The following is a 24,559-nucleotide window of genomic DNA, read 5'->3' on the forward strand; positions in this document are numbered from 1 at the left end:
TAAATTTGGAATTTAAAAAATTAACAATTTTTTTTTTTTTAGGTTTGGAAGTTTTGTAGAATCTAGATGTGAAGCAGGGAATTAGGAATGTTAGATAAATTGCCTACATCACACAGATGGTATGTGGAAGAACTTGGAAAGAAATTAGATCTGTACCCAGTCTTTCTGACTCCAAAGCTCAAACTCTTAGTCATCATACTAATTAGAACCAACAAAACACCTGATGAAAAACATTTTTTTAAGGTAAAATTTCTCAAATTTTTATTTTCTGCAATGGCAGAGACAAAATATTTTTTAAAGAACTACTGTGTTCTCTTTAAAGAATGTAAATGTTAGAGAATTCAAGAACTAAATGTTGGGCAAATAACTAAAAATATCCTGTCAGTCCAGTGAATCCTCTCCATATATATAAAAAAAAGTTTTATTACTGATTAACATCCAGCCAGACTGTGATGTACATTATAGGCAGTCTGCTGAAGAGATTACAAAGCCAGAAAGAAATCTCATTCTTTTATATAGCCAGGCATGTACAATCGATTACATATATTTTATGTGAATTTTATCTTTATCCTATCCTAAGGAAAAAATAAAGCTTCCCATGTTTTTTATGATAAGCAGCAAGGTACAACCTAGAGCCAGGAGCCTAGACTAAACTGCTGCAGAGACAGGGAGATATCTACATTTCAAAAATGTGGTTCAAAGGCTCCTACAAAGAAAGACATTCCTGGGATGTAAACTTGGCAAGAGGCTTATTTAAATCTTAGAATGATTTACATACTTCTCAAAGACATAGAGAAAGGATTTACAACTGCAAGTTTTCCAAAGAAAATGCTACAAGAAGAGGAGGGAAAAGGCTCTCTCTCTCCCATTTAGAACCCGAGAGAATTCAATTTTTTTTCTTAGGTTTGTTGCCTTTCCACCAACCACCTTCACTATCAAATGAGTCTATTTGACATGGAAAAAATGGATTTTCATGTTTGAATTAATATACAAACAGGTTGATTATAAAATTCGGTTATTAGGAGGTGATCAAATAGGTCTGCCAGTTAAAGATAAAGGTACTACACTAATCTCATTTAATTTCAGTGATATTTATATTTGGTAGGCAAAAACAGAATCATAATCCTGTCACTCTAGTGTTGAGTTGATGTATGGTGAGGTGGTTAGGACAGTGAACCAAACTGAAATGAACAATCAAGGCTTTATTCACTTACTACAACAGTATAAGCAGTATTCGATTTTTCTCTGTGGAATGGCACCAGGGAAGGGTCAGTGAATGACATGCAGCACTGGTAGGAGGAAACATCTCACTGCCTAGGAGCCCTGCACAAAAGACTCCTGCTGTTTCATGGGCCTAGTGTAGGCCTGGGAGTGGAAAATACTGAGTCAGAGTGGAGAAAAGTAGGTTAGTTAAGACTGCCCCCACCCCATAAGGAGAAGTGGCAAGTACCTCAGTCAGGGTCACCCCAATAAAGAGGCCTCAGGATGGAGGCCCCTGGACTAGTAATGCTGGCCTGGGTGTTGCCAAGGAAAGGGAAGGATAAGGGGGGCTGAGTTCTCGACAGCAACTCCCTCCAGAGAGTGCAGTGCATAGACTGTATTCCAAGTCTGATGTAGGAAAGCAACTTTCCCCCATGAGGCTTTCTAGGCAAAACCTTTCTAATCATCTGGTTTGGGCCTGAAAGGTAATATGTGGGATTTTGGCCTGGAGCTAGACTGCTTTTCTAAAGAAGCAGTTGCCTTCAGAGTTGTAGCATTGGAGTTGATAGATTGAAAGGAAACACCCTTCTTTTCATCCTAATCATATAAAAAGTCCTAGGAATGTGGAGAAAAAGATTCAAGGAATGTACAACTTTGAGAGGCTCACATTGGTGGATATATATGTGTTTTGTATCTTTGTGGCAAAATAAGTGGTGTTTTTTAAAGATTTTTTAATTTATTTGGCAGAGAGAGCAAGAGAGCACAAGCATGGGGGTGGGCAGCAGAGGGGGAGAGAGAAGCAGGCTTCCCACTGAGCAGGGAGCCTTATGTGGGCAATGTGGGACCTGACCCCAGGACCCTGGGATTATGACCTGAGCTGAAGGCAGACACTTAGCCAACAGAGCCACCCAGGCGCCCCAATAAACAGGACTTTTAAAAAAAGATTTTATTTATTTATTTGACCAAGATCACAAGTAGGCAGAGAGGCAGGCAGAAGAGGTAGGGGGAAGCAGGCTCCCTGCCAAGCAGAGAACCCCATGCTGGGCTCTATCCCAGGACCCTGAGATCATGACCTGAGCCGAAGGCAGAGGCTTAACCCACTGAGCCACCCAGGCGCTCCTAGCAGGATTTTTAAAAACAAAATTGGCATTCCATCTTTCAACTTGTTCCTCATCTCCAGAATGGAGTCATCATGAATCATGGAAAGGCTTCATCAGACACAGTTAAAAGCTATAAAATATCTGCACATAGAAATATCTTATAGAGTTGTCTATAGAAAACAGGAGACTGGGGTGCCTGGGTGGCTCAGTGGGTTAAAGCCTCTGCCTTTGGTCTTGGGATCAAGCCCCACATCAGGCTCACTGCTCTGCAGGGAGCCTGCTTCGTCCTCTCTCTCTCTCTCTCGCCTGCCTCTCTGCCTACTAGTGATCTCTGTCAAATAAACAAATAAAATCTTTTAAAAAAAAAAAAAAGAAAAGAAAAGAGGAGACTGCACGGCGTATTTTAAGCTGAAATTACAATTTGCTGGGTCTCCCAGACTTCACAGAGAAACACAGCTATTGCTCCTGGCTACATGGAATAAATATCCATTAAGTATGTAAAGAATCCTTTAGCTACTCTTAGGGGATTTTTTTTTTAATATTTTATTTATTTATTTGACAGAGATCACAAGCAGGCAGAGAGGCAGGCAGAGAGAGAAGGAAGCAGGCTCCCCACTGGGCAGAGAGCCTGATGCGGGGCTTGATTCCAGAACCCTAGGATCATGACCTGAGCCAAAGGCAGAGGCTTTAACCCACTGAGCCACCCAGGCATCCCTACTCTTAGGGGATTTTTATGGCCTTTAGGCCCTGCTCACTGCTCTGGAGACAACAGAACAACCCTAACATATTTCTGAGTACAGCCTATACTGCTAAAACACATTTCCAAAACATCAATGAAATCATATGCAATTGAGAAATTAGGGAATGATTAGTAATGTAAAATAGACATTACATTGTTCACATGATTTTTCCTAGGTACAAGGAATTAGAATAGCAGTAGTATTACAGCTTTCAGCAAGGGGAAAACCTTTGTTAGTACATAGGCAACTGCCCTTTCAGTTCTATTTTAAGGAAGTTTAAAATGAGAGGCTGCACCCAGGGGTCCCTCCTCGACCCTCACCATTAGACTCCAGACTGGAGGCAAGTTGCCCTTCTTCCCTTACCTGTTTTAACCTCAGCTTCTTCAGCCTGGAGTTGGATCCATTTCCATCTTCATAGTCTTGGCATTCTCAAGCCAATATTTCTGCTCTGTGGTCTGTGCATTTTTAATATCCCCTGAGGCAACCTATAGACATACTAGGGCTATCTAACTTACCTCCTGAGGGACTGCCTGGTGGTTGTTCTCTGGTTACAAGCTGCACCAATTTTATGTAGACTGGTTTCTAACACTGCTTTTCTCCTGAGCTCTGTTATTTTTACCTGTGTGGTTTTGCATAATACAAAGTTTTCAGGAATATTGGGCTTTGGCTGATATTTATTGTGAGATCAGGCATACCAAAGGTCAATATCCCATGAGTCCCTAGCTTTCACTAATCCTCATCTTCTGTAAACTTAGAAAAATAATGAGATTAAATGTATACATGTTGTCAACCAAGAAGGAATTGACTGAAAATTTAAACACACAGATACTAATCTGGGCAATTAGAATTGCAATCTGGGAGACAGATTCAGGTAGAAACCTGAATTGTGTTTTGAGGGAGACAGAGGAGGCAGAATTATAAAGGTAAAAGGTAATGAGTGCCATTCTCATTTAGGTCCTCTGTGCAGAACTGATTGAAACTAGGTTAACTGGGTTGAGTTAATTTAATATGCATATGAAGTATTGAAACTTGCCAAAATACAAATCTCATTGGTTCCTTTTGAAGTATAGAATGTGAACAATTTAGGTGTCATGGTGAGGAGGAAGTTAGATCCAGACACAGCTGGCTGAAAAAAAATTTTTTTCTAATTATTTTATTTTATTAACATATAATGTATTATTTGCCGCAGGGGTATAGGTCCGTGAATCGTCAGGCTTACGCACTTCACAGCACTCACCATGGCACATACCCTCCCAATGTCCATAACCCAACCACCCTCTCCATACCTCCACCCCCCCAGCAATCCTCAGTTTGTTTTGTGAGATTAAGAGTCTCTTATGATTTGTCTCCCTCCCGATGCCATCTTGTTTCATTTTTTCCTCCCCTACCCCCCCAACCCCCCGACTCTGCCTCTCGAATTCCTCATATCAGGGAGATCATATGATAATTGTCTTTCTCTGATTGACTTATTTCGCTCAGCATAATACCCTCTAGTTCCATCCACGTCATTGCAAATGGCAAGATTTCATTTCTTTTGATGGCTGCATAGTATTCCATTGTATATATATACCACATCTTCTTTATCCATTCATCTGTTGATGGATATCTAGGTTCTTTCCATAGTTTGGCTATTGTGGACATTGCTGCTATAAACATTCGGGTGCATGTGCCCCTTCAGATCACTACATTTGTATCTTTAGGGTAAATACCCAGTAGTGTGATTGCTGGGTTCATAGGGTAGCTCTATTTTCAACTTTTTGAGGAACCTCCATGCTGTTTTCCAGAGTGGCTGCACCAGCTTGCATTCCCACCAAGAGTATAGGAGGGTTCCCCTTTCTCCACATCCTCACCAGCGTCTTTCGTTTCCTGACTTGTTAATTTCAGCCATTCTGACTGGAGTGAGGTGGTATCTCATTGTGGTTTTGATTTGTATTTCCCTGATGCCGAGTGATGTGGAGCACTTTTTCATGTGTCTGTTGGCCATCTGGATGTCTTCTTTGCAGAAATGTCTGTTCATGTCCTCTGCCCATCTCTTGATTGGATGACTTGTTCTTTGGGTGTTGAGTTTGATAAGTTCTTTATAGATTTTGGATACTAGCCCTTTATCTGATATGTCATTTGCAAATATCTTCTCCCATTCTGTCAGTTGAGGCTGAAAATTTTTTAAAATTTAGTTTCTTCCTATGAGGATATGCATAAAATCCTCCTCCTGAATGACCTCCTTATCTTATTTTGAGAGACTCTTAGCTAGGTTTGCTCACTCCATTTTGAAATCTTCTTTTACAGTGTAAAGTGCTTAAAAGAGTTCTTCATAGAGAATGTTCTCAATAAATACAATTATCTTCATCATCAGTTTCCTAATAAGTTGATTATTGTCATTATTAAATGAGGGTATGTCTTTATTCATCTAGTTAATTGAATCACATATCATTTCCCAGAGTGACTGTAAGTTGTACATGCAATTTTATATGTAGGTTACTATACTGATAGGTAAATGTTGTATATCAATAGCATAATATTTATTAATCAGATTTGCAAACAGTTCAATCATCAGTTAACCTGAGTGAAAGTTTAACACTTAAGTTCAGGTATATCAGTTTACTTGTATTCCCATTAGAGAGCATATTGGCTTTTCTATTTCCTGTTTGTATTCTAGATAATATGCTCCTGGCACTGCCTTCATCCAAACTGTAAAGTATATGAATTTGGTAAGGAGATGGGAAGTGAGGTGGAAAATGGATTATGAGGGGCACCTGGGTGGCTCAGTTGGTTAAGCAACTGCCTTTGGCTAAGGTCATGATCCCAGGGTCCAGGGATCAAGCCCCCCATTGGGCTCCCACTGAGCGGGGAGCCTGCTTCTGCCGCTCCCTCTGCAGCTCCCCTTGGTTGTGCTCCCTCTTGCATGCTTTCTGTCAAATAAATAAATATTAAAAAAAGAAAAAAGGAAAATGGATTGTGAGGTCTTTATATCTACTGGGTGAAGGAGATTGACTTTTTACCTAGAACTAATTCCACTTACTAATATTAATTTGTTTTTGACATACACTCATCAGAGAGCAGAGAAAAGCAATAGAGTGAAGATCAAGGGTAATACATATGACTAGTGTAGATAATTGTAGGGTAATAGTAAGAGATGAAGTAAGAAAGGAGTCAGGAGGAATATTAGGTAACCGCTACTGGCCCTGAGTTGTTCAAATGCTGACCTAAGGAGATTAGATTTAGTTTACAGAGTAGTGGGAAGCTATTGATTGTTGTTTTTTTTTTAAGATTTATTTATTTGAGAGAGAAACAGGGAGAGGGAGAGAAGCAGACTCCCCACCGGGCACAGAGCCCATGCGGGGATTGATCTCAAGACCCTGAGATCAAGACCTGAGCTGAAACCAAGAGTCCAACGCTTAACCAACTGAGCCACTCAGGTGCCCCGCCATTGATTTGTTTTTTAGCAGGCAAAGGACATGATGGACTATTGCTTTTTTTTTTTTTTAAAAGACGGTTCTATGAGGAGTGTGGAGCCCAGCTCAAGGCTTAAACTCACAGCCCCGAGATCAAGACCTGAGCTGAGATCAAGAGTTTGACACTTAACTGACCACAAGTGCCTGGAATATTGCTATTCTGTTTTAGAAACAGCAGGTCAAACTCATTAATCAGTCATGGAATGTATTTAATGGGTCTGGGTTCTGCAGGAAACTGATAGGCATATTCAAATTTAATGTGGTTAACTTGAAGTAGGTTTTAATAAAAGACTACTTTTTCCCAAAGGCATGGTGGGTGGGAGGAGAATGTTTAGTACAGCCTGACTTAAGAGATATTTGGTGAAGGGAAAGGGTTTCCCACTAGGTAGATACACTCATACATCGGTTTCTAGGCAAAGAAACTCCCTCAGATTTCTGGTAGCCACCTGGAACAGTGGTCTCTTGGGTTTCCATACTGTCTTGACTAGCCCAGGCATAACTGTTGTTTGATCTTTGGTACAAATGGAGTATGAAGAAGGAAGGACCATACTGTTTAGTTCTTGCTGCTACAGTGAACAAAAAAATTGCCCTGACCATTGCTCCTTGCTCCCTTTACCTATAGCCTCCAATCTCAGTACCTTGGAAGTTTCTTTCATCTTTTGCTGCTGTTCTTTCCTATTCTACTTTTTGCAAGTGTTGGGGAGTGATTAGAACTTACTTCTTCACTCTGATCCCTTTTGTTTTCAGTGATTTCTTCTAATTTGTGGTCTATTGAGAGGATATTCTTGTTTTCCAGTGACCATATGACTTACAGAATTAAATTTTAAAAAATGTGTGTGTGTGTGTGTGTGTGTGTACACACATAAATATATATGTAAAATGACAAAAAACTTTTGGAGGGTTAGGGGTGCCTGGGTGGCTCAGTGAGTTGAGCGTCTGACTCTTGATTTTGGCTTGGGTCATGATCTTGGGGTCACGGGATCAAGTTCTGTGTCAGCTCTGCCTTTATTGGGAAAGTCTGCTTGAGATTTTCTCCACACCCTATCCTGCCCATTCCCTCACCCTACCCCCTGCTCATGTGCACTCTGTCTCTCAAATAAATCTTTAAAAAATTAAAGATGTTGGAGGGTAGCTGAATCATTGACTCATTTGTTGTCTTAATCCAGTGTCTAAGAAAATATTTTATATTGTCTTGATTTATTTTTTTCCCCTTTAGATTACAGGATCTTATCAGTCAAAAAAAGGCAGAGGAGCCAGAGAAACCGGATGAACCCAGCAAAGATAACCAGCAGCAGGCCCTAATTGACCAGAGATACTTCCAGGTATTGAACAACTGGCAGAGACTGGTTATTTGTAGTGAACTTTAGTTAGTTTCTTTCTTTCTTATAACTTTTTATTTAAATTCCAGTTAGTTAACATACAGTGTAGTATTAGTTTCAGGTGTACACTATAGTGATTCAACACTTCCATGCAATCAACACCTGGTGCCCATCACAATAAGTGCACTCCTTAATCCCCATCACCTATTTCACCCATTCCCCCCCACCTCCCTTCTGGTAACCATCAATTTGTTCTTTGTAGTTTCCCCCCCCTCTTCTGTTTTCTTTTTCTTTATTATTTTTTTTTTAGGATTTTGTTTATTTATTTGACAGAGATCACAAGTAGACAGAGGCAGGCAGAGAGAGAGAGGGGGAAGCAGGCTCCCCACTGAGCAGAGAGCCCGATGCGGGGCTCGATCCCAGGACCCTGGGATCATGACCTGAGCTGAAGGCAGAGGCTTTAACCCACTGAGCCACCCAGGTGCCCCTGTTTTCTTTTTCTTTAATTAAATTTTTTTTTTTTTTACATTTTTAAGTAATCTTTACTTGTTACCCTGAGATCAACAGTCACATGCTCCACTGACTGAACCAGCCAGGTGCCCCTGTTTTGTTTCTTGAATTTCACATATGAGTGAAATTGTATGGTGTTTGTCTTTCTCTGACTTAGTTCACTTAGCATAATACTTTCTAGCTCCATTTGTATCATTGCAAATGACAAAATTTTGTTCTTTTTTATGGTCGAGTAATATTCCATTGTGTGTGTGTGTGTGTGTGTGTACACATGTATATGTGTATATATATACATATATATACATACATACCACATCTTTATCCATTCGTAGGCTATTTCTGTAATTTGGCTATTGTAAATAATGCTGCTATAAACATCAAGATGCATGTATCCCTTTGAATTAGTATTTTTGTATTCTTTGGGTAAATACCCAGTAGCATAATCGTTGGATCATAGGGTACTTCTATTTTTAACTTCTTGGGCAATCTCTGTACTGTCTTCCAGAGTGGCTATACCAGTTTGCATTCCCATCAACAGTGCATGAGAGTTTCTTTTTCTCCACATCCTTGCCTACACCTTTTGTTTCTTGTGTGGTTGCTTTTAGCCATTCTGACAGGTGTGAGGTGATATCTCTTTGTAGTTTTGACTTGCATTTCCCTGATGGTAAGTGACGTTGAGCATCTTTTCATGTGTATGTTAGCTATCTGTATGTCTTCTTTGGAAAAATGTCTATTCATGTCTTCTGCACCCCCCCCCCCCGCTATTTTTTTAAAGAAAGGCAGACTGCCACATGCAGGGCCACATCTGTATGTGGTCTATAGTCTTGAAAGCTTTACTACCTTATATTTGCCTACAAATGGACTTTGAGAGCTTGTTTGGAGGTTCTAGTAGGGGAACACAGCCACTTGTATACCCTTGACTGAAGAATAGTCCTCCTCTATTGGGGCAGGTTGCCCTCTTTGATTGAACCTGCAGCTTCGGGAGGGATGCGCAAGGAGTGGTGTGGTGAGGGAGGAAGGGGACACTTGCCTAGCCAGCCAGATCAGCTGAATCAACCCCAGTGATCAGTGGGGTGACAGATGTCACAGCCAAATTGCCCCCACATCCTGCCCACTTTTTAATTAGGTTGTTTTTTGGGTGTTGAGTTGTATAAGGTCTTTATATATTTTGGATATATCCCTTTATCAGATACGTCATTTGCAAATATCTTCTCCCATTCTCTAGGTTGCCTTTTAGTTTTGTTGATTGTTTCCTTCACTGTGCAGAAGCTTTTTATTTTGATGTAGTCCCAATAGTTTATTTTTGCTTTTGTTTCTCTTACCTCAGGAGACGTATCTAGGAAGAAGTTGCTACAGCTAATGTCAGAGAAGTTATTGCCTGTATTCTTTTCTAGGATTTTTATGGTTTCAGGTCTCACATTTAGGTGTTTAATCCATTTTGGGAATTTACTTTTGTGTATTGCATAACAGTATTTGTTCTAACAGTCCATTAGTATGCAATGTCTTTCTATTTCTTGGTGTCATCTTCAGTTTCTTTCATCAGTATTTTATAGTTTTCAGAGTATGGGTCTTAAACCTCTTTGGATAGGTTCATTCCTAGGTATCTTAATTGTTTTGGTGCAGTTTTAAATGGAATTATCCCTCCCTCGCTCCATCCTTTCCTTCCTTCCTTCCTTCCCTCCCTCCCTTTTTTTTTTTTTTTAAAGTTTTTATTTATTTGAGAGAGAGACCATGAGCAGGGAGGAAGGACAGAGGGAGAAGCAGACACCCCACTGATCAGGGAGTCCTATGTGGGGCTCAATTCCAGGACCCTGAGATCATGACCTGAGCTGAAGACAGCCACATAACCAATTGAGCTACCCAAGGTGCCCCTGCAAATGGGATTGTTTTCTTAATTTCTCCTTTGGGGCTGCTTTGTTGTTAGTATACAGAAATGTAATAGATTTCTGCATGTTGATTTTGTATCCTGAGACTCTACTGAATTCATTTATTAGTTCCAGCAGTTTTTGGAGGATTCTCCCAGGTTTTCTATGTATAGGATCATGCCATCTGCAAATAGTGAAAATTTCACTTCTTCCTTGCTGATTTGAATGGCTTTTATTTCTTTTGTTATCTGACTGCTGTGGCTGGGACTTCCAGTACTATGTTAAATGAAAGTGGTAGGAGTGAACATCTCTCTCTTGTTCGTGCCTATAGAGGAAAAGCTCTCAGTTTTTCCCCATTTAGGTATTAGCTGTGGGATTTTCATATATGGCCTTTACTGTGTTGCAATATTTTCCTTCTAAACCTACTTTGTTGGGGCTTTTTATTATGGATGGATGTTGTACTTTGTCAAATGCTTTTTTTGCCTCTGTTGAAATGATCATATGGTTCTTATCCTTTCTTCTTATTAAAGGGATGTATCATGTTGATTGATTTGCAAATAATGAACCACCTTTGCAACCCAGGAATAAATCCCACTTGATTGTGGTGAATGATTTTTAAATTGTATTGTTGGATTCTGTATGTTAGTATTTTTTTGAGAATTTTTGCTTCTATGTTCGTCAGAGATATCGGTCTGTTCTCTTTTTTCGTGTGGTGTCTTTATCTGGTTTTGCTATCAGGGTAATACTGGCCTAATAAAATGAATTTGGAAGTTTCCCGTCCTTTTCAATTTTTTGGAAAAGTTTGAGAAAAACACGTATTAACTCTTCTTTGAATGTTTGGTAGCATTCACCTATGAAGCCACCTGGTCCTAGACTTTGGGTTTTGGGGAGTTTTTGATTACTAATTAATTTTATTTGCTGGCTATCTATCTGTTAAAGTTTTCTATTTCTTCTTGTTTCAGTTTTGGTAATGTTTTTGGGAATCCATTTCTTCTAGGTTGTCTAATTTATTGGCTTATAGTTTTTCATAATATTCTCTTATAATTGTGTTTCTGTGGTGTTGGTTGTTACTTCTCTCTCATTTGTGATTTTATTTATTTGGGTCCTTTCTCCTTTCTTTTTGATGAGCCTGACTAGAGGTTTACCAATTTTGTTGATCTTTTCAAAGAACCAGCTCCTGGTTTCATTATCTGTGCTAGTTTCATTGATCTGTGCTATTGTTTATTTAGTTTCTATATCATTTATTTCTGCTCTAATCTTTATTATTTCCTTCCTTTTCCAGGCTGCAGTGTTCATTTGTTCTTTTTCTAGCTCTTTTACAAAGATTTGAGATCAATATAGTGTCTTGTTTTTATACTTAAATAGCTGTTTATTAAATGGTCTGGGCTTGATCGTGGTAAATAAGGAAATTACTCTTCTTTGTTTATACTTGCTGTTTTGGGTGTTTGTTTCCTCTCCTTGGTAGAACTCATAGCTTTTGGAAGAGGGGTTATAATCACATATTAAACATATTAAGATACTTAAGTTTTACTCCAGGCATTGATGATATTAGGGAATTACTGTTAAATTTCTTTTTTTTTTTTTTTAAGATTTTATTTATTTGAGAGAGAAAGTGAGAGAGCACAAGCAGGGGGAGCGGCAGAGGGAGAGGGAGAAGTTGAGCTGGGAGCCCCATGCAGGGCTCGATCCCAGAACCCTGGGATTGTGACCTGAGTCAAAGGCAGATGCTTAATTGACTGAGCCACCTAGGAACCCCTAATTACTGTTAAATTTCTTATGTATAATAATGGTTTTAGAATTTTGTAGGAGAATATGCTTACTTTTAAGAAGTGCATACTTAAGTATTTGAGGATAAAGTTTTATCATGTCTTTTCTTTAGAAGGTTAAGCTAAGTGAGCAAATATAGGAAAATGTTAACAATTGTTAAATCTAGGTAGAGATTATGTGGGTATTTATGATGGTTCATTTTATGTATCATCTTGACTGGGCCACAGGGTGCCCAGGTACTTGGTCAAACATTATTCTGAATATGTCTGTGAGGGTATTTACAGATGAAATTTACATTTGATTTGGCAGACTGGGTAAAGCAGATTGCCTTCCCTAATGTGAACGATTCTCATTCAATCATTTGAAGACCTGACTTAAACAGGATGAGTAAGAGGGAGCTCCACTTGCCTTACTGACTTCCTTTGACCTGGGACATCTGTTTTTTTCTGCCTTCATACTTGAGCTCAAGCACTGACTCTTCCTGCATCTCAAGCCTGTGGGCATTCAGACTAGAACTGCTCCATTGGCTCGCTTAGGTCTCCAGCTTGCCTGTTGCAGACATTGGGACTTACCTGCTTCCATAATTGTGTGAGCTAATTCCTTATAATAAATCTTTTTAGATATATTTATATACATACACATTGCTCCTGTTTCTCTTTAGAACCTTGATAATACAGATTTTGTTACAGAGAGTGGTTGTAGAGGAACAGCATTTTATGGATTAGTTCTCTGAATTGGGTCTGGGGTTTCCAGAATTGGCATGATGTTTCCAGGATTTCTGTATATAATGTGTTGGACTTTACTTTTCATTGTCCTTGAACTTTAACTGAGGTTATGAAACAATAGGAAATGCCCCCTTTTACCATCTGATTAAGCTTAAATATGAGGAGATAGAATTAGAGAAATGTCAGACTCTAGCTAAGGATGTACTGATGATTATTTTTCCCTGTGTGGATTATAATAGGTCATGCATAATCTACTTTAAAGTCAAAATCATTTGAAAATGCATTTTAGCTTTTCTTTGAAGTCTCTGGTTCTCATTAGAACTTGTATGTTTAATTTTATTGATAAAACTGCTATATTTAGAAAACATTACAAGTGTCAGTCTTATTGAAGAGCCTCTTAATGCCTAAAGTTAATTCTGAAAATGATGATACATTGACATATAAAGCACTCCCTTAACCTAAATCACTTTGATAAGACTGTGATAAACATTTCAACCTAAAACCATGGTTTGTTTTTTTTTTTTTTTTAGGTTCTGAATAGCATCAATTCAATTGTTCACAATCCAAGAGCTCCAGTAATAATTTATAAGCAGAGCAAAGGAGGAACCCAACATTTTAATAAAGATCTTGTTCAGGATTGTGGATTTGAGCATCTTATTCCTATAATAGAAATGTGGGCAGATCAACTGACTTCCCTAAAGGTAAGGGGTTGAATATTTTTTACATGCTTTAAAAATCTATTGGAGTCTCTGGGCTTTATTAATAGGACTAGGCTCCATTTTTTTGTTTGTTTTAGCTGTAAAGCTTAGCTTATTTAAAACTTAAAACTTGCTACTTACCATATCAGTTTTAAGTATGACCTATTTGATATTGTCATTACTATAAGCTTTACCTCCTATAAAGTTCTACTAAAGACTCAGGCCTGTTGCCATGTTGAAAATCTGTAGTGGTTCTGTTTCACACTTCCGGGTCCTTCTCTGTTCTACCTTCATCTTCCTCTTTTTGGTGTCTCCATGCTACAGATTTTCCTGGCCCTTATTCCTCTTGAGATCTGATGTTTTATCCTTCATTCCATTTTAATTGGGGATTTTTTTTTTCCTCTTCATATTTGAAATCATTTTCATTCTCTCGAAACTGTTCACATCTGTCTATTCTGTAGAGAAGTGAATAGTTCAGTAGCAGCCATACTACTTTTACTTATTCTCTCTATCCATAGAAGATAAAAATTTCTTTACTTTCTAGAGTTATTGTGTATTTCTTATCATACATCTACAGGTTTTTCAGTTTTTATTGAGTAGTACACTGAAAGGTGAATTGCTGAAGTCATTAATATTTAGTTTCTGTTCCCTTTAATCTATCTTTCTTTCTTTCTTTCTAGAGAAAGAGGGGAGGGGCAGGGGGGAGAGCAAGAGAAAGAATCCTAAGCAGGCTCCATGGAGGCACAGAGCCTGACACAGGGCTCAATCTCATGACCCTGGAATCATGACCTAAGCTGAAATCAAGAGTCAGATACTTAACCGACTGAGCCACCCAGGCACCCCTGATCTTTAGATTTTTTTCAGTAACTAATATATATATGACTACCTCTGTTCATGAAGATGTGATTCAGTAACAGTATTTGTCAACAGAAGCCTTATTGCATGAAGTATAAATGATACAGAAGATATCTGTAAGAATATATAAGGTTTATGAATTGTACCTTTTTAAATTCTCTCATATGTCCCAAGGAATCTCCTAATACATAATGAGTGCTCAATATTTGTCAAAAGAATGAAGCAAAATAACAAATTCCAAGACAGCAAAATGAAGATGATGATATTGAATTTAAAAAAAAAATAATAAAAACATACCTGTAATTGATGAAAGAATCTTCTCATTCGTCTAATTTCTTCTTCCCTTTTTATATAGGGATCAGATAGAGCTATAAAATAGAAAACATTTTAATTGAGTGATAGTGTTAGATTAATATACCTATCGTATAGACCTGAGTCTCTTCAGTTTATATCTTAGCAGAAGGTAAATAATTAGTAGTTAATTATGTAAACCATGGTTAATTATGTAAATCCAGTCACCACTTGCCAGGGGGTTCTCCCAGTAGGAGGAAATGGTGCTAAAAAGATTTATTTATTTATCTTAGAAAGCACAAGTGAGCAAGTTGGGGGAGGAGCAGAGGAAAAGAATCCTGGAGCAGACTCCCTGCTGAGCAGGGAGCCCAGTGTGGGGCTTGATCCCATGATCCATTAAATCATGACCTGAGCCGAAACTGAGAGTCACGCACCTAACTGACTGAGCCACCCAGGTGCCCCATCATGCTAATCCCGCTTCAATTCCTCTCAAGGAAGATGGGCTAGAACATGCCCAGCCTTCCCAAGAGAAGATGAAAGACTAGAAGGGAAAGGAGACAAAAGAAAGAATCAAATGAATGGATAGTTACTGATGATTTACTATGTTCAAGGCATTGGGGAGGTAATCAGAAAAGATGAACATGGGGCGCCTGGTTGGCTTAGTCAGTTAAGCATCCAGCTCCTGGTTTGGCTCAGGTCATGATCTCGTAGTTGTGGGATCAAGTCCCTCATTGGGCTCTGCACTCAGCATGGAGTCTGCTTCACATTCTCTCTCCCTCCGCCTCTGGTTCTAACCCTGCTCATACTTTCTCTGTCAAATAAATGAAGTCTTTTTAAAAAAGGAACACAAGATTAAGACTAATTGGAGAGACAAAACTTACTAAAAAATACGAGATAAAATTTAATCATTCAAGATCTCATTAGAAGAAATGAATGCTATAAAAACAGCCCACGAAAGGGGGCACCTGGGTGGCTCAGTCTGTTAAGTGTCTACCTTTGGCTCAGGTCATGATCCCAGGGTCCTGGGTTGAGTCCCCTATCTTGCTCCTTGCTAAGCGGAGAGCCTGCTTCTCCCTCTCCTTTGCCCCTACCCCTGCTTGTGCTCTCTCACTCTCAAATAAATAAATAAACTCTTAAAAACAAAAACAAAAACAAAATGGCCCATGATAAAGTGCCAAGTGAATGAGGTAGATGACTTTTGCTCCACATTCTGGAGGAGGAAAACCCCCCCCAAGAAAAGCTTTACTAGTGGTGGTAAGTTCTTGCTACTGTATAGTAGCAAGACACTAGAAGACGACAAAGAGAGTAAACTCTGTAATTAGAATATTCTGAGGACCCCTGAGAGGAATTTAGTGGCTCTGCCACTGAAGTAACTCATCAATTTTAGGCAGTGATTCATATATTTATTGCACAATCAGGATCCAAACTGAGAAACTACGTAAGTTCTTTGTGGCCTCATATAGAAGGTTATCTATATTGTAGTAGCCTTTAAGGTTGGGTCAGCCATCTTCCTAGATTAGTTTTTTTCTCAGGTTAGATTTGGCTTAAAAGAGAAGGATGGGAAAAGCAGAAAGAGCTGTCTGCTTTCTTCCTTCTGTCTTCCTAGGGAAGTTGAGCTAGACATTGCTTTCCCAACCCAGTATGCTGTTGTACCTTGTGGCTTTCCCATTCCGTGGTGCTCCAGGGGCCTGCTGTAAAAAGACAGGACATTGGTTGTACATCTACATCCCCACAGCTGAGCAATGTGGAGAACATAGGAGACCCTTTTTTAGATTTTTCAGGGCTTGATGGACTATGCTACAACCATCCTGTCACTGCCAAGTAGACCAGAACAGTTCTTTATCTTAACTATCTAATACTTTATTCCCAAGAAAAATTTATATTTGGTGTGCTTTTCACTGAAGACCATTTCTTTATAGTTGTAACTTGTTGATGGTGCATTGGTCAGTTAAAGTATTTATGCTGCAACTTCCTGACTTTTTCAAATTCTAATGGCACGTATTGTTTAAAACATTCATTTGATACTGATGTATTGCCTAGAATTGCTGAAATAGTAATTGCCTTCTTAACAAATGAGAGGTAACAGATATCAGTATGTAAGTTCTGGGCATTCACTGGAGAATGATAAATAAGTTGAGGACAAAAATAAGGAGTTGGAAAAAGAATTTCCTGTACTTCTTTCTGTATTTTAGGATTGCACTAATACAGTAACCTTTTGATCACCATTTAGCTTTTGATCACCTAAAATACACTAGTCTCAATTGAGATGTACCATAAATTTAAAATACCTACCAGGTTTAAAAGACTTACTATAGAAAAAAATAAAATACTGATTATGTATTAAAATGATATTTGGATATAGTGGATTAAACCAAATATATTATTAAAGTTAATGCTACCTATTTCTTTTTGCTTTAAGTGTGGATACTCAACAATTTAAAATTACCATGACTATAGTGGTACTTTAATAAGCAATGTAATGGGACAGATGGTAGCTATACTTGTGATGAATATAGCATAATGTATAAACTTGTCAAATCACTAAGTCATATATCTGAAACTAATGTAACATTGTCAACTATAGTATTAAAAACATAAGTAAATAGAATTATTCTGACTTACATTTCTTTTGGACAGCAGTGTTCTAAAGGGCCAAGCACTGTGCCATGCACATAGCAGATGCTCGGTAAATGTTTATCAGTTGACCAGTTTTAAACTTCCAGTAGCTTTGTCCTTTGTGCACAGCTTAAAATAAATTAGGAGAACCTGTCTAGGTCAAAAGGATTAAGTAGGCTGTCACAAAGATTAAGTAAAATTAATTTAATTTAGAATCTTTTTAACTAATTATTTTTTTCAAATTAAAACCTGCTTAGAAATAAATGCTATAATAGATGAATATTGAAAACATTATCCTAAGTGAAGGAAAGCCAGTTACAAAAGGCCACTTACTGTATAATTCCACCTTATGTGAAATGCCTAGAATAGGCAAATCCATAGAAACAGAAAGTATGTTAGTAGTGACCCAGGTGCTGGGGATAGGAAAGAATGGGGAATGGCAGTAAATGTATATGGGATTTCTTTTTGTGGTGATGAAAATGTTCTGAAATTAGATAATAGTGATGGTTGTACATCTCTCTGTAAACTGAATAAAGTTACTGAATTGTACACTTATAGAGAATGAATTTTATGTGAATTATATCTCAATAAATCTGTTATAGAATTATTCAAGGCCAAAATATAAAGGATAAGCTTATTTTTTATCCATCAACTGTCCAAAAATAATTACTTAAATAACATAAACTACTAGTAAATAATATCATTACTTTAAATATCCAGATTTGAGATAATCAATATATCATGTCTTTTTGAAGCCCTATATTTACCTGGAGAAAACAAATTTAATAGACTTTCTAAACTGGCAATGGTAGTCAAAAAAATACTGATGATGGTTTATATATATTAAACCTGCCTGAATAATTATATTTTATTAGCATTGTTACAGAAACTTTTTTAAGGTCAATAATACCATGTTGTTTCTTTTGTTATAAAGGATTTGTATAAGTCCTTGAAAATACTATCTGCAGAACTGGTGCCTTGGCATAATTTAAAAAAGCAGGATGAAAATGAAGGTATCAGAATTGAAGATCTGTTGTTTATAGTAGATACCATGTTAGAAGAAGTTGAAAATAAGGAAAAGGTAATGCTTAATACTTATGTAAATGTTAACTAAAATTTTAATGTAATCTTATCTTAAAAACTGATAGTGAAACAGATATTGATTTTATTCTACTAAGATTCTTTTTCTCTTTTTAAAGTTTTTATTAAAGTCTTGGGATTATTTTAACATGTGAATGGTTTCTCCCTCTCTTTTGGACAGGACAGCAATGTGCCAAACTTAAAAACTTTGCAAGCTATTGTTTCTCACTTCCAAAAGCTGTTTGATGTGCCTTCTTTAAATGGAGTCTATCCTCGAATGAATGAAGTTTATACTAGGCTTGGAGAAATGAACAATGCTGTGAGAAACCTCCAAGAACTCTTAGAATTAGGTGATGACTTTTGTCCTTTCTGGCCCCTGTTTAAGAATAATTCCTAGAGGCGCCTGGGTGGCTCAGTGGGTTAAAGCCTCTGCCTTTAGCTCAGGTCATGATCCCAGAGTCCTGGGATCGAGACCCGCATTGGGCTCTCTGCTCAGCAGGGAGCCTGCTTCCCCCCTCTCTCTCTGCCTGCCTCTCTGCCTACTTGTGATCTGTCAAATAAATAAATAAAATCTTAAAAAAAAAAAAAAAAAAGAAGAATTATTCCTGGGGTGCCTGGGTGGCTCAGTGGGTTAAAGCCTCTGCCTTTGGCTCGGGTCATGATCCCAGCATCCTGGGATCTGCCTGCCTCTCTGCCTACTTGTGATCTCTGTCTGTCAAACAAATAAATAAATAAATGACATCTTAAAAAAAAAAAAATTTAAAAAAAGAATTATTCCTAATAAATAAAAAGTAGGTTAAAAAATTGAAAAGTAAAAAAACTGAGGATACTTAAAGCATAAAATATTTGATTTAATGATGATGAAATTCTCTTTTAAAATATCCTTTTAGGGACACTTGGGTGGTTCAGTCATTAAGCATCTGCCCTTGACTCAGGTCATGATCCCAGCGTCTTCCCTGTTTGGTGGGAAGCTTGCTTCTCCCTCTCCCACTCCCCCTCTCTTGCTATGTCTCTGTCTCTCTTCAAATAAATAAATAAAATCTTTTTTTTTTAAGATTTTATTTATTTATTTGACAGAGATCACAAGTAGGCAGAGAGAGAGAGGAGGAAGCAGGCTCCCCAAGGAGCAGAGATCCCGATATGGGGCTCTATCCCAAGACCCTGGGGTCATGACCTGAGCTGAAGGCAGAGGCTTTAACCCATGAGCCACCCAGGCGTCCCAATAAATAAAATCTTTAAAAAAATAAAATATCCTTTTCTTTCTCTCTTTCAGATAGTTCATCCTCATTGTGTGTGTTGGTGAACACAGTTGGAAAATTGTGTAAACTGATTAATGAGGATGTGAATGAACAGGTTATGCAGGTATTGGGACCTGAAGACCTCCAAAGGTATTTATTTTAAAAAGTATCTTCCACAATGCTTGGATTGGTGAAATTAAAGACTTTCAGAACTTCATAAGTTATTTACCTTTCCTGTTTGGGATAGCATCTTTTAAATAATTTGACAATCTAAAATAGTCTCACACCTTATTGATGGAGAGAATGCCAAGCATTTTCAAGATAAAAAGAGATTGTAGGGCCTGTAAGTTTGTATAGGGTGAGTCAGGACTCCAGCATTATTGCTATAAGCCTGTACCCAAGAGAAAGTATATATGGAGAAAGTCATACCTCGTTAGCAATTTCATGTTAGTGTTCAGAATATATAAACAAGTCCTATTTTTAGTACACTACCATAGATCACTTAGTAATTGCTAACAGTGTATTATTTGATTAGAAGATAAATGTTAAGGAGTTTTTTTTTTTTAAAGCTAGTCATCTCTAAAATAAAACCTGATTTTTAAAAAAATATGGAAACATAGTTATACCTAAAGCAACTCTTCCACCCCCCCCCAATTTTATATTGTAACATATATACATATACCACCTATTCCACATATTCTGCAGGTTCTCTCTGGCACTTGAGTTTTCTGATACTTGATGCTTTTAAAAGGAACATATATCTCACTATCGGTCTTTTTCCCCTTCCCACATTTACACTGATGACTGATACTTAATGTTTAATAGAATACAGGATATAAAAAACAATTTTTAGAAAATGTTAAAAAGCAAGGTCTCTTGGGGCTTGTGGGTGGCTCAGTCAGTTAAGTGTCTACCTTCCGCTCAGGTGATGATCCCAGATCCTGGGATCGAACCCCACATTGGGCTCCCTGCTCAGCAGAGAGCCTGCTTCTTCCTCTCCCTCTGCCTGCTGCTCTACTTGTGCTCTCTATCTTCCTGTCAAATAAATAAATAAAAATATTTAGAAAAAAAAAAAAGGAAGGTCTCTTAAAAATTCTCAAGCTTTCCACATTAGGAATGTTAAATAAATATAACTTTGGAACACATGTTTACACTGATAATAAGAATTTTTTTTTTTTAAGAAAAGTGGTATTAGATGAACAAAGACCTTTTTAAAAGGAAGGATTGCAATAAATGATTATTAAATTTATATTGAAATTAGGAAATTTCTTTCCATTTTGAAAATGCTTTATTTCAATCAGATATAAGAACCTTAAGTTGGAAATTCAGTGTCAACTGTGCATTTTTCTTTAAAAGCATTATCAACAAACTGGAAGAACATGAGGAATTTTTCCCAGCATTTCAGGCATTTACTAATGATCTACTTGAAATCTTAGGTAAGATCTTTGTTGGTAGTGGTTAAATTTCGAGTCTTAAGATGTCAATGGGTTTGGAGATGAGTGTTCCTTAGTCGCTGTATTAGTGCTTTTACATAGAGTGTTTTGGTAGAAGGTGTCTAAAAACCACTAAAAGTTCTGGAAGTATACTACTAACTTGTAATTAGAGTTGGTTGGGATTGGTTTATAAAAAAGAGAAGCACATAGCCTTGAAAGAGCATAGGGCTGCCTTTATTTTGAAACTGTAAAATGAGAAATGGTATTACTCTGGCTAGGTCCAGTTAACCCTGACTCTGGCATGGCCTAATGAGAAATCTTTGTAGGATTTATGATTTTGAAGGTGTTGTTTTTTTTTTTCTTCCTTTTTTTTAAAGATAGAACTTACCTACTGTGTTTTTTTAAATATACAAATTAAATTTCTTAGGTGATAAGTAATCTAAAGTAAACATCTGTAGAAAAAAAGAAATTAATAAATCTGTAGAAGGGAGAAGATACATTTGTATTCTTGGTCAGATTGAGGGTTTTATTATTAGTATTATCTTTTAAAGGGGAAAAAATGTAATTTGCTTAGGAATCATAGGCAAAATAGTAACCCAAGTGTGATTATATATGGCTATAAAAGTAATTTATCTTACTATTAAGAACACTTTAAGGTTTAAAGTGATTTATTCACTGATGAATTTTTTTTCTAAATAATTCAATTGAAAGATTTTCTTTTTTTTTTTTTAAAGAATGCCTCCTTGACATAGGAAATTAACTTAGAAGAGGAGGGGTGCCTGGCTGGCTCAGTGGGAAGAGCGTGCAGCTCTTGATCTTGGGGTCGTGAGTTCAAACCCCACATTGGGCAGAGAGCTTACATAAAAATAGTAATAAAATTAAATTAGAAGAGGAAATGAGGTTTAGTAGAAGATAAGGGCATGAGTAAATTAAAATTTGGTAAGAAGATGAATAAATGAAAAGAAGCCTCTGACTAGAATACCTGCCCTGGTAAACATAAAGGAAGTTTTGTGGCCAGTTTTTTGTAGACTGTGGAAGCAAGGGGGACAGTGACTGTGCATTAGGCATGTGCATATGTTTGAAAAGATCATAGCTGGGGCGCCTGGGTGGCTCAGTGGGTTAAGCCTCTGCCTTTGGCTCAGGTCATGATCTCAGGGTCCTGGGATCGAGCCCCGCATCGGGCTCTCTGCTCAGCGGGGAGCCTGCTTCCTCCTCTCTCTCTGCCTGTCTCTCTGCCCTACTTGTGATCTCTGTCAAATAAATAAATAAAATATAAAAAAAAAAAAAAAGAAAAGATCATAGCAAGGGGAAATGTAATTTGAAAGCTCAACTTAAAATGAGACATGAAATTATAGAAATGTGTTGCCTCATATCCCCAAGACCCTCATTTCATAAAATAATATGATTTTACATGCTTTGGGGTAGCAGTTAAACAGGGAGGTTCTTCTCATTAGTAAACATTTTTAATAGGTGCTCAGGTAACACTTATTTTAGAATCCTTCTACAGAAACTTCCTCTCAGATATTATGACACTCAGCATGGTTCATGGGGGATCATTTACTTCAAGAAGCCATGTCTCCCTGCATATGAGTTCTGTATTTATGTCACAGTTGAAATTCTGGAATTAAAAATAACACTTAACATTGGGAAAGTTAAATCTGTCTGGCAAACATAACTATGTTTATTATTACTAGATGCCATTTTAAGCATCAACTACAGAGTGTTGTACTGAATACTAGATGTGGAGAAGGACTTTGTTGTTCTCATATAAGGGGTGTGATTAGCTGAGAATATTCTCCTATTAGCCCAGATCCTTTTCAAGTTTCATTTATAAGGCAGATACCTCATTTAGTGAGAATACAGGTGTGATTTCAGAATGGGGTTCAGGGAATAACTTGATCTTATTATGATGCAAGGTGTGAATCAAATTTTCTGTTGTAGATTTGCTTATATTTTTTTCTGATATCTTGACACTTTGTAAGTGGATCTAGATAAGTATTCTGACTGAAGTCAGGAGCTTGAGTAGCATGGGCTATATGTTTAGGTTAAAGGAAAAGCAACCAAAATTCAGCTAAACATGGAAGAAGAGAGGTGGAATCTAAGGAAGCATGTTTTATAGAGAGGAAAATGAGTTTATAAACTGTGGCCTCTCAGAATAAAGTAGAAAACAATGGTAAGAATCTAGAGAACTTGCCGCTCTCACTTGTAGGGTTGGAGCCTAGATAATGAGAGAAAAGGACCTTGTTTCTCCAGTGTCCGAAAGCTTACAGACAGTGAATTTAACAGGCTGAGTGTAAGAAGGCAGTTTCAGAAAGAGAAATCAAATTCACAAATAATCTGGCAGAGAAGAACCTGAACTAGTTGATCTGGTAAGCTGGACCAACCTAAGCTCTACAACACGTTGCATCTGAGATTTGTACTTTGCCTCACACTTTTTTCTAGGTAGATGTCTTTCATCCTAAAAAGGTAGACCTATGAATGATCCTGCTAATGAGAAATTTTTCCAGTAGAATTAAGGAGAGGACTACCTTCTGTGAGAAGAAATCATTAAGTGCTCAGATGGGAGCCAGAAGAGAGACAGCTTTTACCCAGGATTTCACCACGTAGGCTCACCCATGTAATTACATAGATTTAAAGCGGCAATAACATCACAAACGTGGCCAGTAGGATTGCTTAATAAGAGCACACTGCTGATGAGATTAATATCAGAGTCAGAGGATACTTGAAGGTATATGGTAGCTTTACAAACAGATGCCCTGTGAAGCATCTGTGTCTGAATCAGTGACACTCTCATCATCACTATTAGAGAAAAATTTCACGTGCATTAAAGTGCTAGTGTTGCCTTTGCATTTGAGATTTGCTTTGCTAGAAATTCTCATTTCATCTGAGCCTATCACTAGATAAAGCTACTCTTTCCTTATTCTTGTTTTTCTGTTACAGAAATTGATGACTTGGATGCCATTGTACCTGCAGTAAAGAAATTAAAAATACTTTCATACTGAAAACAAATCAAATCATTTTTACTGTGTAAATTGCATTCTTAATATTCTGAGTTTTTGTAGGATCTTGCTTTGAGACAAAGGTTATAAATGTATTTACTCTCAGAATTCATCCCCTTAGTATTGGGTCCTTCCCATCTATATTTTTATTAACTTTGAGATTCTTATATAGAAAACATTATAAGCTAAAGTGGTAAGCATTTCTTCAGTGCTTAAAGTTTAAGACTTTTAAAGTGTAGTGTATGAGTAAAACAGAAACTCAGGTTGCAGATAATAAAAAGGTTGTATTTAGGTTGAGGGTTTAGTGACCTTTTTGATTCTGGGAACAAGGATTGCCAGTGGCTCTCTTGAATTCAGCCAATAAGAACCTCTCGCTTTCCTGGTAAGGAAATGGCACATTCTATTAAGCTATCCCTCAGGGCACTGCCTTTTCAAAGCAGGAGGAAGAAAAGGATGAAGGAAAAATGTTTTATCATTGTGTTAGGATAGGAAATGAATTATGAGGTAATATAAATAAGCAGATAGTAGTCTCTCATTTAAAGTATCTTTTTACAATCTTGATGTAATATACTTTTTATAAGGACATGAAATCTTAAATAAAGTTTTTGTGAAGAATTTCCAAATATAAGTGTCCTCAGTGACTTATTTATATTATGCACAAATAATGAATC

General features: G+C 37.5%; 1 protein-coding gene across 4 annotated transcripts in view; it reads left to right on the forward strand.

Moving 5' to 3' along the window:
- Positions 1-24,559, forward strand: part of CEP70 (centrosomal protein 70) — an 89,990-nt gene that overhangs the window by 45,505 nt on the left and 19,926 nt on the right. For 2 of the 4 annotated variants that reach the window (XM_032869600.1, XM_032869601.1), the window contains 7 exons: positions 7,709-7,814; positions 13,209-13,379; positions 18,073-18,219; positions 18,400-18,568; positions 19,492-19,606; positions 20,813-20,892; positions 23,830-24,559. In XM_032869600.1, the coding sequence (XP_032725491.1) occupies positions 7,709-7,814; positions 13,209-13,379; positions 18,073-18,219; positions 18,400-18,568; positions 19,492-19,606; positions 20,813-20,892; positions 23,830-23,891 (850 nt within the window). In that variant the 3' untranslated portion in view covers positions 23,892-24,559. Of the gene's footprint in view, positions 1-7,708; positions 7,815-13,208; positions 13,380-18,072; positions 18,220-18,399; positions 18,569-19,491; positions 19,607-20,812; positions 20,893-21,623; positions 21,975-23,829 lie in introns of those variants that run through there. The other 2 variants (XM_032869602.1, XM_032869603.1) reach the window with 2 other exon arrangements.

This window comes from Lontra canadensis, unplaced genomic scaffold (genome assembly GCF_010015895.1).
Source record: "Lontra canadensis isolate GAN:19392208 unplaced genomic scaffold, GSC_riverotter_1.0 scaffold38, whole genome shotgun sequence".
In the NCBI taxonomy this organism is placed as follows: domain Eukaryota; kingdom Metazoa; phylum Chordata; class Mammalia; order Carnivora; family Mustelidae; genus Lontra; species Lontra canadensis.